This window comes from Leptodactylus fuscus, chromosome 7, assembly GCF_031893055.1.
Source record: "Leptodactylus fuscus isolate aLepFus1 chromosome 7, aLepFus1.hap2, whole genome shotgun sequence".
Taxonomy (NCBI): domain Eukaryota; kingdom Metazoa; phylum Chordata; class Amphibia; order Anura; family Leptodactylidae; genus Leptodactylus; species Leptodactylus fuscus.
In genome coordinates this window covers 145,060,917-145,076,960 of record NC_134271.1, presented here as the reverse complement: position 1 = coordinate 145,076,960, position 16,044 = coordinate 145,060,917, and the positions used below count along the sequence as shown (strand labels likewise).

The following is a 16,044-nucleotide window of genomic DNA, read 5'->3' as shown; positions in this document are numbered from 1 at the left end:
ATTCGAACATGGCGAACACCCTGATATCCGATCGAACATGTGTTCGATAGAACACTGTTCGCTCATCTCTAGTAAAATATATGGCAGAGTAAGAAAGAAAAGTGCAGAGAGAATAATCCAGATAGGAGGTGAGTATAGACAATGGTCATGTCTTCTCTATGTGCATTTTTTATATAAATCACTATAAATAATTCCTTCTACCATCTATACCTTTCATTATTAAAGATTAGAGATGAACGAACAGTAAAATATTCGATATTCATTATTCGTTTCGAATAGCCGCTCAATATTCGACTATTTGAACGAATATCGAACCCCATTATAGTCTATGGGAGAAAATGCTTTGCTACAGGGGATCCCACCCTTCGACTCAGGAGGGTCACCAAGTCCACTAAGACACCACAGGAAATGATGCCAACACCTCTGCAATGCAACTGGGACAGCAGGGGAAGCATGTCTGGGGGCTTCTAACACACCACAGTCCCTCTATTACCCCAACATCACAGCCTAACAACTACACATTTTACACATTCAAAAAAAACTCTATCAACGTGGGAAAATACCTGGAAACCTTCTTTACTCCCCAAATGGATGGACACAAACCCAAATTTCAGCTCAAAAAACATTAACAAGCACCCCTTTAAATCAAGTTCCGCATGACAACCACAGATGGAATAGACAATGGGAAATCCTTCAGTCCCCACCCTGAACTGTCATAGTGTGTGTGTGTGTGTGATGTGGTAAGACCTTCCAAAATTTACTTTTCTAGCCCTCAACATGAGCCCTTCCAAATTAAGTTACAGGCCCTTAAGCTGAGCTACCAGCAGAGATTGGGGCCCTTTAGGTGACTTCATCCTTTTAACAGCAGAGTTTTTGGCCCTTTAACTTAGTTCAGCCTTGCACCAGCAGAAATTTCTTGGCCCTTGGAGTGAGTAGAGTCTTTAAAGAGCAGAGTTTTTGGCCCTTGGCATGAGTAGAGCCTTTATAAATAATAGTTTGCCCCCTTATCAGGTTATCCCTTTCCTTTACCAGAAAACAATCTTGTTCTCATCTTACTGCGCTCTCACAATGAGCTCTCCCTGTAGTAGTATAAAAGGTGGGATGATTCAGTGACGTCCATCACGCCACCTGTGCTACGACATCCTGTGCGTTACCGGTGGTGCTCTATGGCAGAGCAGGGACCTTTCAGCTCCCTGCTCTGTCATAGTATTAAGCAGTATCTGCTGCACAGCACAACACACCGATACAACAGTGGAACACCCGAGATTCAAGTCATCAGGCTGATGCTTTGGATCCCGGGGGCCCATTAGAGGATGGGGGCCCTGGGAAATTGCCCCCTCCCCCCTTTAACTTTGGCCCTGACTATACATCTCTCATACCACTTGCTACTGAATACAATCTACATGCTAAAAAGATTAACCCTTTAGCTGGGTTAAAAATGAAATGTATACAATCATTGATGCTAAATATAACAATATACATTAAGGAACACAAAATACAACTCAATTCCATTCATCTCTTGTCCACTAGTAAATCCATGAAACACATTTTCATGTCTCTCTACACAATGCTATCTAGATATCAATTTTTACCATAAAGCTCTGAGCTCTCCTATATCTTCCAGGTTTCTACATACTGGATACATTTTCTTTTCCAGCTTTTATAATCTAAATGAGGAAAGTGTAAGATATTTATACCAATAGTTATGTGTTGAAACTGCTTTGGCAACAAAGTTCTAAAGTCAGCCAGTATCTAGGTATCCAAGATTCTACACAAACCTAGACCATGTGGGTGTCAGCTACATTTACACCCAATTTTAGGGGAACCCATAAATAAAGCAAGCTGTCACCCCAAGTGACATAGTAGATGAGGTTGGATAAAGACATTAGTCCATCAAGTCCAACCTATGTCCCTACAATCCCTACAGTGTTGATCCAGGGGAAGGCAAAAAAAACCATGAGGCTCTTGGCAATTGCCCCATTTCAGGGGAAAAAATTAGAGATGAGCGAACACTAAAATGTTCGAGGTTCGAAATTCGATTCGAACAGCCGCTCACTGTTCGAGTGTTCGAATGGGTTTCGAACCCCATTATAGTCTATGGGGAACATAAACTCGCTAAGGGGGAAACCCAAATTTGTGTCTGGAGGGTCACCAAGTCCACTATGACACCCCAGGAAATGATACCAACACCCTGGAATGACACTGGGACAGCAGGGGAAGCATGTCTGGGGGCATAAAAGTCACTTTATTTCATGGAAATCCCTGTCAGTTTGCGATTTTCGCAAGCTAACTTTTCCCCATAGAAATGCATTGGCCAGTGCTGATTGGCCAGAGTACGGAACTCGACCAATCAGCGCTGGCTCTGCTGGAGGAGGCGGAGTCTAAGGTCGGACCTGAATGGAGACTGGTGTGGAGCGATCTTAGACTCCGCCTCCTCCAGCAGAGCCAGCGCTGATTGGCCGAATTCCGTACTCTGGCCAATCAGCGCTGGCCAATGCATTCTATTAGCTTGATGAAGCAGAGTGTGCACAAGGGTTCAAGCGCACCCTCGGCTCTGATGTAGCAGAGCTGAGGGTGCACAAGGGTTCAAGTGCACCCTCGGCTCTCCTACATCAGAGCCGAGGGTGCGCTTGAACCCTTGTGCAGCCTCGGCTCTGCTACATCAGAGCCGAGGGTGCGCTTGAACCCTTGTGCACACTCTGCTTCATCAAGCTAATAGAATGCATTGGCCAGCGCTGATTGGCCAGAGTACGGAATTCGGCCAATCAGCGCTGGCCAATGCATCCCTATGGGAAAAAGTTTATCTCACAAAAATCACAATTACACACCCGATAGAGCCCCAAAAAGTTATTTTTAATAACATTCCCCCCTAAATAAAGGTTATCCCTAGCTATCCCTGCCTGTACAGCTATCCCTGTCTCTTAGTCACAAAGTTCACATTCTCATATGACCCGGATTTGAAATCCACTATTCGTCTAAAATGGAGGTCACCTGATTTCGGCAGCCAATGACTTTTTCCAATTTTTTTCAATGCCCCCGGTGTCGTAGTTCCTGTCCCACCTCCCCTGCGCTGTTATTGGTGCAAAAAAGGCGCCAGGGAAGGTGGGAGGGGAATCGAATTTTGGCGCACTTTACCACGCGGTGTTCGATTCGATTCAAACATGGCGAACACCCTGATATCCGATCGAACATGTGTTCGATAGAACACTGTTCGCTCATCTCTAGAAAAAATTCCTTCCCGACTCCAAATCTGGCAGTCAGCATAAAACCCTGGATCAACGTGTCCTTACAATCTAGAGTCCATAACCCGTTATATTTTTCTCTTCAAGAAAGGCATCCAGGCCCACTTTGAACTTGTTCAGTGAATCCGCCATCACCACTTCTTGGGGCAGAGAGTTCCAGAGCCTCGCTGTTCTTACTGTGAAGAATCCCCTTCTATGTTTCTGGTGAAACCTTCTCTCCTCCAGACGTAGAGGATGTCCTCTTGTCACTGTCACTGGCCTAGGAGTAAAAATGTCCTTAGAAAGTTCTTTGTATTGTCCCTTCATGTATTTGTACATTGTTATTAGATCTCCCCGTAGACGTCTTTTCTCTAGACTGAATAACCCCAAGTTTGTTAATCTATCGTTGTACTCCAGTCCACCCATTCCCCTAATCATTTTGGTTGCCCGTCTTTGCACTTTTTCAAGTTCACTTATGTCTTTCTTGTATATCGGGGCCCAAAATTGCGCACAATATTCTAAGTGTGGCCGTACCTGTGATTTGTATAGAGGCATAACTATGTCCTTGTCATGAGAATCTAGACCTCTTTTGATGCATCCCATATTTCTATTTGCTTGGCAGCAGCTGCCTGACACTGGTCATTAAAGGTAAGCTTGTGTCCACCAAAGTCTTTTTCATTGACAGTCTTACCCAGTAATTTACTATTAAGTACATAGTCATACATTTTATTACGTCGCCCAAAGTGCATTACCTTACATATGTCAGCATTAAATTTCATTTGCCAAGTCTCCGTCCATGCTTCCAGTTTCCTTAGATCCCCTTGTATTATTCTACTATTCTCTTCATTATTGATTACCCTACAAAGTTTAGTATCATCTGCAAATATGGACACCCTACTCTGTAATATGGACACGCTGCTTTGTAAACCCTCTACCAAGTCATTAATAAAGATATTAAACAAGAGAGGACCTAATACTGACCCTTGCGGCACCCCACTGGTGACCCAATCTGAATATTTACCATTAACAAGTCCCCTGTGTTTCCTATCAGTGATCCAGTTGCTAACCAAATGCATATGTTTTCCTCCAGTCCCAAAATTCTCATTTTGCATACCAACAGTTTATGTGGAACAGTATCAAAAGCCTTTGAAAAGTTCAAATACACCACATCTACTGCATTACTCATGTCCAGATACACCACGTCTACTGCATTACCCATGTCCAGATACACCACGTCCACTGCATTATCCATGTCCAGATACACCACGTCCACTGCATTACCCATGTCCAGATACACCACGTTCACTGCATTACCCTTGTCCAGGTACACCACGTCTACTGCATTATCCATGTCCAGATACACCACGTGTACTGCATTGCCCATGTCCAGATACACCACGTGTACTGCATTGCCCATGTCCAGATACACCACATCCACTGCATTACCCATGTCCAGATACACCATATTGTTGGGGGAATCATAATACCCCAGAGATATGCTGTCTGTAAAGAAAAATTAATTAACAGGCCAAGATCGGCTACAGCCGATCTTTGACCTGGAGAATCACACAGACACATGGTGGTGGTGTATCAAAATGGATTCTGTTTAATGGTGGCTAGAACAAAGTATATATCATATGGCATAGATAGAACAGGATTGGCTAGTATAATTAGCCTAACATCTATTGGTGGAGAAGTTTGTAACAATAGCCCTGATGCATATCTATTGGATAAGAAACTGGAGAGAGGTCACACCCCCCTGAGGGCTAGCTCTACTCTAAAATGGAGTCAGTGACTGCATGGTATCAATCAAAATGGCAGCCATCAGCACATGTCTCAAATACACACCCTAGATGTCTATCTCATGGTATTCTAAAGACAATAGACATCCTGGTTCCAGACGATCTGTCTCAATCCTTTGTAAGATAGCATCACCCAATACACAGAGCATAGTATTTACATAACCAGTCTGGCAAGTCTCCAAATTGCTCATCTTTGGACAGATAGAACAATCTCAGCCCCCACCTCTATACACAATTTTTCATAAGATATTATTAGCCCCCCACAATTCCCCCATTAAGACATATGTATTTGTATCAGATGAGTACATTCAACTAGCTCCCTAGCTGCCAGATCTTCTGGATTCCCCATCTGATACCCATACAATGTCTTTCAATCATATCTATCTTTATCATAACATCTATTAAAACATATCAAAATTAACTTGGAAGAAAATACTATATACACAATATGCCCATGGCAATTTGTACAATGTTTTGCCATATCCCCATTGTCCTTTTAGGAAAGCAAAACAAAAAACAAATAATGTCCATTTCTTCATTCCTGCCGTGATTCAGGAACCTTTTTACAATGGGAAGCAGGTATCCTCCAATTTGACGGAGGTGGCAGTTGTCATCAGCACTTAGGAGGGGCCGTCTTTCTGATATGTCTTTTTACTATCACCCAATCACCACCTGCAAGCTATGTGCTCCTGGAAAAAATCAAAAGATCAAACAGGGTCTAGAATAGAAGAAACCGCCTGTTCATGTGTTACTTTCAGTCTTTGACACAAGTTCTGGACATAGCTGGCAGTACTTATCATACTTAAGTTGTGAAGTCTGGGGAAAATACAACCCTTAGTCTAAGCACCCTTCCATAAAGTACCTTGAGTGTGCACTTCAACCTTTTCTACTTTGCCTGAACTCTTTCGTCCCCTGACGAAACCTGTCAAGTACAGGTGAAACGCGCGTCGGGTCCCTTTACTGTTGGTATGTATGGAGGCTAATCTTGGATCATCTTATGTGGGCAGTCTCATAGCTATCTGTGGGTTATTACACTGATTATTTGTTGTTTTCATTTACAACACTTTATTATTGGACACTTTCAGTTTTAGCTATGGTTGAGCCCTTTGTACTATGATATTAGTGTTGCCATCTAGTGTACATTCCATGGCTGACAAGTTGGTATTTGTAGCATTGTCTACCCCTATATGATTTTGTTTTATGTTTGTTTATATATTTTGTATGTATATATGTTGCTACACCTTTTTAGGAGCACTTAATAAAAGTTAATTTTTATTCATATATTTTGTGTGGCTGGTTCACTTTGTTGCTATGGACACAAGCTCAGATATCAATTTCTTGGCAGTTACCTGCATCGTTGCTCGGCTGATCCAACCTGAGAACAAATCCACACAGACCAACACATTTGTACGTTCCAGATTCAGGCAATTGTATGTAATGTAAACTACTTGTATTCTCAAGTATGGATACAGGGATTTTGATGTGCATACGGTGTGTCTTAACTACCTGCCCTGGATTGTGTAGAGCACATATGTGACATGCTTTTACGTGATTCCCTGCAGCCCTTCCAAATCCTGAGGCAACCCATAACTTACCCACTAGTGACTCCATGGCATTTCAAGAGGCATGCACCTTACCGTGGGCCAAACCAACCATTTGGGGGTATCTATCCCCCATTTTCACATTCTGTTCACATTCTCTGGCACCAGCCTTTGTCCATTTCTTAATTTCCTCACCAGTCACCTTAGAGTACAGCCCCTTGGGGTCTGCTATTTTTCTCACCTGGTTGAGACCCTTCCATGGAAGTAGTACCGCTGCTCAATCAGCCTTCTCATTTCCAATACTCTCAGGGTCTCTTCCCTTTGTGTGAGCTCTGACTTTCACAATTGCCAACTGCTTAGGGAGCAATATGGCCGACCATCAACTGACTTACTAAGTTTCCATTCTTAATTGGTTTGCCCTGTGCCATCAGGAAGTTCCTGGACCTCCATATTGGACCATAACCATGTGCAATGCCAAACGCATACCTGGAGTCAGTGTGAATGTTTGCTGTGCTATCAGGCTCCTATAAGGTCAGCCTCTTATACTGACATGTGTGGTGGAAGGGCTTCTTATACTATGGTGTCATGTATAATGACTACAGCATACCCTGTAACAAATTTGCCTTTTTCTGTTAGGTACCTGGAACCGTCCACAAACATCTCATAGCCAGGATTCTCCAATGGGGCATCAATAACATGACTGAAGCCGCCTCTTCTGAGAGGGAGTTTAAAAAAAAAATCTCATTAGTAATAAAAAAAAATTAAAAATTCTCATCATCTACTCCCCTCCTTTTTAATCATGAGCTCCTACTGGTAAAAGAGTTGCAGGATTAAAAGTCAAATAACGCTGAAATGAGATGTTTTGAGGAGGATTGTAGAGCAAATTCCATGTTGCTCTATCTTGCCAAAGAAATATGACATCTGTCTATCTGTGTGAGGATTGCCTTACCACCGTTCTGATAGAGGAAAACACATCAGGTTCATGTATGTCTATCTGTGGCACATAAAAAAAAAAAAAAAAAAAAAACACAATTTATCAACATATCACAATAATATTCACTTAATTTCCCATAAAACATTTGCCTAATCTTTTAATACTCTGCCTGTTTCTGGCAGTGTCACATCCCCTATCACTTCTCTTGACTCTTTTAGCTAAGGTGACAATAAGAGACACTTCTAATTAGATTTCCAGTGTCTCACTTTAAGCTACAATACAATACTCTATTTGCCCTTTAGCCATTATACAATAGGACTTTTGAGACCTAATTAAGACACTAATTAAGACATTCTGTTGTTTGAGGGTCCAGCCATTGTAAGTGGCTGGCTGGCTAAAACTTGCCAAACCTGTATTCAGACTTATTTATACAATCCTAAGTAAATTCAATTCTCTACAACTTCTAATTATTTCAGAGTTACAACTAATTCATTAAATGCTCAAAATATATCAGCAGAGAAGGCAAAAACTTTAAGGGATCAATCTATCTCCCCCTCCCCCGTCATAACAAGAATTTATACACAAAAACACATTACAGAGCAGATATACGAGTGACTTCTGATCTACTTATTCAGATGTCTATCACCTTGTAGCAAATAATGCCGCAGAAATCCCACTTTTGTTTTGCAAAACTACGATTTATCTTTACCTGCGTGTACATATTAAGATAGCTCACATGCATTGCCTACCCCTTTATGGTGCCTAATCCCATATCAGAAGGATCATCTGAATAAAAATGACCAATAACATTGTACAAGTATTAGATACAACTTTTTCACAAAATAATTCCCGATTGTTAACATTCATGGATTTATAGTATAATCCCAGGGCACAAGTATAAAACCCATGTGATATACTTGATACACACAAGCACCAATAAACACTGAATACCTAGTACATGTACATGTTATATTAAGTACATCTCATATTCACCAGAACACATATATATATATTCAACGATGGAAAGGAACTCATATCTACTTGTCACCACCCTCTATGGGGTTATCAATATCTTCATCTGCTACCTGTGGAGACTGAAAATGTAACAATACAGACATAGGCAAACAGAGCATGTGCATATATCAAACACATGTAACCCATATGGGCCCATTCACTTCCATACATACATGCAAACTTCACACTGGAGCTCCAGACAACACACATCCATTAAATCATAAAGAACTTGTCAAGTTTTCATATATTTTGTACAGTGATATATCACTTATTGTCTCAGGATGGACAATATTATTTTCCTACAAATAATCACAGGGTTAGTTATAATTCCTGCACAGCTGAATATTGAGGAAAAATAAACAAACAAATCATTAGATGGCTTTGTCTTCTCATCAATGTGTATCACTGAAAAATAAACATAAATGATTATCTAAAATTTATGCCATTAATCCAATTCTAAAGACATTAAATATGATTTAAACAGCCAATACTGATACCAACATTACATATTAATATCTTTGTGCAGTTTTTGAATATTTCCATGGCAGACCCCACTCATCTAATTACCACAGATGTTCAGAACTTCTTACACTATATTTGAGATTTGCCTTGAGGGCCAAACTGCCAGACTTTTAACACTTTCCTTTACAAGATTCCAATCAAAGTTGTTACCACTGTAACATCACAATAATCTTACACAAAATCAAATACTGGCATTGACTGAAAACAGCTTACACTATAAAGTTATAAATTATTAAACCATATATTCATAATGGTCCATACATTATACCAATGATGTTACATTGTATCACTTATAGCTGAAATCTTAGCTACCTGCCGTGTCTCCCCTCCCCCCTTCTGTTGAATTCTAGCAAAACCTGTATCCTGTATACCTCTGGGGGGAGGGGCCTGACCTTCATCATCACTCACATGGCACTAACAACACAATGCCATGTGCAGACCACATTTAACCCTTTATCTGGACTGTGAGTGAGGGCTCACTATACATTCCCTTACACTAAGAAAAATATACAAACACTTAATACCTTATTTCTGTAACCATTCCTTACTTAATTTTTTTTCCAACTATCCAACATCTTATCAGCAGTTTATCACCTCCATTTCTAACTGCTCTTTCCTTAAACTATCTCTTGGGTTGATTTCCATACCGGCTGACTCTGCACTCCTCCCATTCTGTTCTTCAATTAGAGCACATTTCCCTTTGTAACTTATGCTCCTGTATCTGTCCTGCATGATCTAATCTCCATTGGTTCCCAAAATTTACTATCAAACAATCCTATCTTAGGAACCCCTGCTCTCTTAAGGATTTTTATTTATTTATTTATTTATTTTCCCTTTTTCTTTTACTTGGGCGGCAACTTCTTCTCTCTCACATCTCTATTAGTTCATATGGGGTGTACCATATCTCAGAGGGTCCCTTCCCCATACTAGCTGATGGCCAGTCAGCTGTGAGCTTCCCACCCCTCTAGGGCAATTAAGACAATAGAGGGTCACTCTTGACTACTCGAGGGTCATACATATTTCTCCCCAGGGTATCATTCTGGGGGTCATGCCGACTTCTCTTAGTGGGAGCTCCCAAACAGTCACTCTGTTTTCACTGAACTAATCTCTAATGTACAAGTTTCCGGTATCTGTGCTCAAGGCAAAACCTATTCCGAACACCCCTGAATCTTTACACGTACTTGCTACTCTCCCTTCTATGCCTCCCTATACACTTTATAACAGATGTATCAATCAAATGACAGCATGGACAGTATACAAAGAATGAGGTATAACATTCCCACCCCCTTTACAGACAATATATTCTATTGGTTCTTCCGAGCTATATAAAAATGGCGTTGATTTTATACTATATGCAACACTAACCTCACTTAACACACAGGATCTGGGACACGTAGGAACTCAGATTAATTATTTGGTAAAGCAAACACTTACCTTTCTTTCAGCGCTGATTTATTCATCTGAGGCCCATCTCCAAATCGGTTGGTGAGTGGATCAGTACACTATCGGCTGCACATCAAACGATCATCAACGCCCTCACGTTGGGCGACAATTTCTGTTGGGGGAATCATAATACCCCAGAGATATGCTGTCTGTAAAGAAAAATTAATTAACAGGCCAAGATCGGCTACAGCCGATCTTTGACCTGGAGAATCACACAGAAACATGGTGGTGGTGTATCAAAATGGATTCTGTTTAATGGTGGCTAGAACAAAGTATATATCACATGGCATAGACAGAACAGGATTGGCTAGTATAATTAGCCTAACATCTATTGGTGGAAAAGTTTGTAACAATAGCCCTGATGCATATCTATTGGATAAGAAACTGGAGAGAGGTCACACCCCCCTGAGGGCTAGTTCTACTCTAAAATGGAGTCAGTGACCGCATGGTGGCCGCATGGTATCAATCAAAATGGCAGCCATCAGCACATGTCTCAAATACACACCCTAGATGTCTATCTCATGATATTCTAAAGACAATAGACATCCTTGTTGGAGACAATTAGCTTAAATACCCTTCTCTTGTCCCTTTATCTTTAAAAGGGTCTTTGGTCTTTGATCCTTTCCTAACAATGCCCCTGGTTCCAGACGATCTGTCTCAAGCCTTTGTAAGATAGCATCACCCAATACACAGAGCATAGTATTTACATAACCAGTCTGGCAAGTCTCCAAATTGCTCATCTTTGGACAGATAGAAAAATCTCAGCCCCCACCTCTATACACAATTTTTCATAAGATATTATTAGCCCCCACAATATCCACTGCATTACCCATGTCCAGATACACCACGTCTACTGCATTACCCATGTCCAAATACACCACGTCCACTGCATTACCCATGTCCAGATACACCACGTCCACTGCGTTACCCAAGTCCAGATACACCACGTCAACTGCATTACTCATGTCCAGATACACCACGTCCACTGCATTACCCATGTCCAGATACACCACGTCTACTGCATTACCCATGTCCAAATACACCACGTCCACTGCATTACTCATGTCCAGATACACCACGTCCACTGCGTTACCCAAGTCCAGATACACCACGTCAACTGCATTACTCATGTCCAGATACACCACGTCCACTGCATTACCCATGTCCAGATACACCACGTCCACTGCGTTACCCAAGTCCAGATACACCACGTCCACTGCATTACCCAGGTCCAGATACACCACGTCCACTGCGTTACCCAAGTCTAGATACACCACGTGTACTGCATTACCCATGTCCAGATACACCACGTGTACTGCATTACCCATGTCCAGATACACCACGTGTACTGCATTACCCATGTCCAGATACACCACATCCACTGCATTACCCATGTCCAGATACACCACATCCACTGCATTACCCATGTCCAGATACACCACGTCTACTGCATTTACCATGTCCAAATACACCACGTCCACTGCGTTACCCAAGTCCAGATACACCACGTCAACTGCATTACCCATGTCCAGATACACCACGTCCACTGCATTACCCAGGTCCAGATACACCACGTCCACTGCGTTACCCAAGTCTAGATACACCACGTGTACTGCATTACCCATGTCCAGATACACCACGTGTACTGCATTACCCATGTCCATATACACCACGTGTACTGCATTACCCATGTCCAGATACACCACATCCACTGCATTACCCATGTCCAGATACACCACATCCACTGCATTACCCATGTCCAGATACACCACGTCTACTGCATTACCCATGTCCAAATACACCACGTCCACTGCGTTACCCATGTCCAGATACACCACATCTACTGCATTACCCATGTCTAGATGCACCACATCTACTGCATTAGCCATGTACAATCTTGAACTGACCTCCTCATACAAGTTGCACAGAAAAATCAAAGATGATAAGGATCCAAGTGCTACATCTAGTTCACATGCACTACCAGGTATATCATACACTGAACCTTTATAGCCTTTCAGCCCCTCTTTATGTATAGAATTTTCCAGACGTTGAGATGAGTTTCTGTTTTGTCTTATGGTCGCTAGTTTGGGATGTGACCTTACACTGCAGTACCACATGGAAAAAAACCTGAAACAAAGCTGGAATTGGAAGTGGAAGAAACATCAAGCAGTAATACTAACACATCCATAGACAGTGTGGAAGGAGTATTGTAGGATTAGGATGTTGATGACCTATTTTTACCATGTAGTTACGGTCAGCCGGCCTGGTGGTCTGATGTATTTATATGGTTACAGTCCATATCCCTGGTGGCTTAGTGTAATAGAGGTGTTAATGATGGTATCCATGGGGGTCTAGGGCAGTGAAGGGGAGAAGTAAGGGAGAGTTTAGCTTTAAATACCATATGAAGATAAAATTTCAGGGCTATTTCTATAGGAATTATTGCGTAGCATTTGTACATTTTATATCTTCGTCTCTTGATAAGTCGTCTCCAATTAGTTCTCAGAGGGATTAAATTCAGAGGTGGAAAATTTGTGTGGAATTCTTGGGGTGAAATTCCAGAGACTAATCCTAGCAAATTGTAGTAAAGTCAGTTTTTTTTTTTTTTTTGTTTTGTTTTTTTTTAATTGAAAGAATTTGAATTAAAAAAAAAAAAAAGTCATTTTTTTTTCTATTATAATTTTAATAAACTAAAAAAATAAATAATTAAAAATTGTTCTTTTTTTCAGACAATATCGGGTATACCCGGCAGAATATAATCCGTCTGACATTATCTGGATGTGTAATAATAGCTGCTGCCTTAATTGTCTTCCTTCATATAAAAGGGATGAAGAATATGGAACCGGTGGGACGTGGAGCAACAAAATGAGCAATGGACTTTAGAGCATCCTCCATCCATGTTCATATAGCTAAGATTGCACTGCCAGATGTCTACTTGGAGTCCTGCTTACCAACCATCATATTCACGTCAAGTATCTTGGATTATTATTCAAGCATTGTCTTATCTCTTTAGGTCATGCTCACCCATAAAGAGGATAGACGGAAACGTTTATGACCATTGTATCACTTTATTTCCTGATTATATTGTTCTGAAATGATTGTTTTCCTGATGAATCACTGGCCAGGTGTTATGGTCAGCAGGATTTATTAAAAAAAAACTAAAACAACTGAAAAACCCTGCAGAGCCCTCTGGGCTACTGACTGCTAAAAATTTGGTGTGAACAGTGTCTGACAGTTCCTGTTACTGCCAACTAAATTAAACAACCAGGTTTGCTCTGTTACCAATCACAGAGTCCTGTACAGTCAGAGCAGCCGCACAAATAAACAAACTGGCTAGCCTGAACTCCAGGACAAGCCAGAGACCAAGTACACCCTGTGTGTGGTAGTTCCACCCAACCAACTACTGCCAAGCCCACTCCCAGTCACCCTGTCTGAGAAGTAATGCTAGCTCACACACACTCACACTCTTTCAGGTTTCAGAATGTGATCATAGAGCGCCGGGCGTCCAGACCAGCCCCCTTATATAGGCAAGGGGCGGTCACCAGCAAATAGCCCACCTGCCCAATCCGAGCGTCTATTGGTCGACACACCAGTCCATCAAAGACTCGACCACACCCGGCTGTTGCAAGGCAGATTAACCCTTGCAACCCTGGACTGTACAGAAGAACAGGCAGCGACGCCCAGCTCATGGCCGCAGCTTCTGCACAATCCTAACACCAGGCTATAGACATACTGACCAAATTCTCAAAAGTGTCTTCTAATAAAATAACGTCTGACAGATGTTGTGTATTCAGTGGGTTTTATACCAATTCTAATAAGGAAAACTTGAAAGAAACCTGTAATGTCCATACACTGGACTCCTGACTACTTACAGTATTTGTGGATTAACTTGGTGGTTTGTACAGTCAAAATGGTTGAGCAAAAAAAAAAAAAAGGATCAAGATGAAGCAAGACTGTGATAAGCCTACAGGAGAAGTCTTTACGGGATGAGGCATATCGCTACATTAAAATGGATGATATTGTTATGGAATTCCGAGGTAGAGGAACAGATTAGATCTGAAATTCACAAGCAATCTACTATATATTATCTGACACAACCCTTGAATTCAGAGTCTAAGGCACCCCTGATGCTTTCACCAAAGCCCACGGTGAGGCAAAGATTAAATAGGTTGTCCGGGCAAAAATTTATTTTTAACATAGACAGGTGGAGGGGAAAAAAATCACTCACCTGTTGCCAGGGCTTCGGCAGCCTCCCAGCATGGTCCAGTCCTGTTGCTTCTCAAAGAGAAACTGCTCACCAGCTGTGGTGTCCCGGTTCCCTTCTGCTGAAGCCACCGATTGGCTTCAGCAGTCACATGACTAATGAGACTAACCATCAGCCTTAGCGGCCCCAGAAAGAGACCCCGGGATGACTCAGTAGTGACGTCAGATTCCCTTCGCTGAGGTCGCCGATTGGTCTCAGTGGTCAAGTGCGGCGGGGTCTTCTGCTGGACCGGGAAGACCAGATTTCACCGGGAGTCAGTGGAGCAGCTGTGAAAGTTATGATTTTTATAACATTTTTTCACTGTCCCCAGCCGATTTAAAATTAAAATATATTGTCTAATTTTGCATGGACAACCCCTTTAATTTATAAGCAGAGGGAGTAAGGTTGGCTAAGGGTTAGAGGTAGGCTTAGAGAGAGAGAAAGGAGGAGGGAGGGGAGGGGTCAGTAGGGATCAGGATGGGCGGGGCATAGGAGATAATGTGATACATAATTAACAATTACAAGAACATAACATTGTTACAATATCAGCTATAACCACAAATGAGATAAAAGAAGAGAGAGTTCCATTGATCAACTTTTAGATTAGAGATGTAGTAACAGGTGGTGACAATAAATGTTGATACAAGGTTAACAATCAGAGCTTTACTCCAGGTTTCCATAACAACCCAGCCATTTTTATTCACTGCTGTAGGTCAACTTTAAAGGGGCAGGGCGCTGTGGATGACACTGTTACACAAGGTCACATACACACAGCTTTACTCCAGGTATCCATAACAACCAATTGCAGGTTTTTCACTGATATCCAAACTGAGATACACATAATCACATGATGCTTATGGATACACACAAACAACATACAAAATACACCAGTGCAAAACTGGACAATCCTCATGGGGCCACTACACAAACAAAAAATGAAACCTACCCGTGTGAACCCGGGTCCTCCTGCTAGTTACTTATATCTGCCAAAATGTTTAACTTTTAATTATCTACAAATTTAAAAATGGTTATGTTCATGGGAATACCCCTTTAACTACTATATTTCCTTATAAAATGTTGAGTTCTAAGGATAATTGATTGATCCAACTTGATGCAGGTTGCTCGGTGATCATTGTCATCTGATCTAAAATTAGGGTCATGACTAGAGATGAGCGAACAGTAAAATATTCGATGTTCAGTATCCGTTTCGAATAGCCGCTCAATATTCGACTATTCGAACGAATATTGAACCCCATTATAGTCTATGGGAGAAAATGCTTCGTTTAACCACTTCCCGACATGCGCCGTAATAGTACGGCGCATGTCG

The 16,044-nt window shown here is 41.6% G+C and overlaps 1 protein-coding gene across 1 annotated transcript in view; it reads left to right on the top strand.

Annotated features, from left to right (window-relative positions):
• LOC142214621 (Fc receptor-like protein 5) overlaps positions 1-16,044 on the top strand; it is a 175,209-nt gene that overhangs the window by 121,246 nt on the left and 37,919 nt on the right. The window contains exon 8 of the mRNA XM_075283559.1: positions 90-128. Within this exon, the coding sequence (XP_075139660.1) occupies positions 90-128 (39 nt within the window). The remainder of the gene's footprint in view (positions 1-89; positions 129-16,044) is intronic.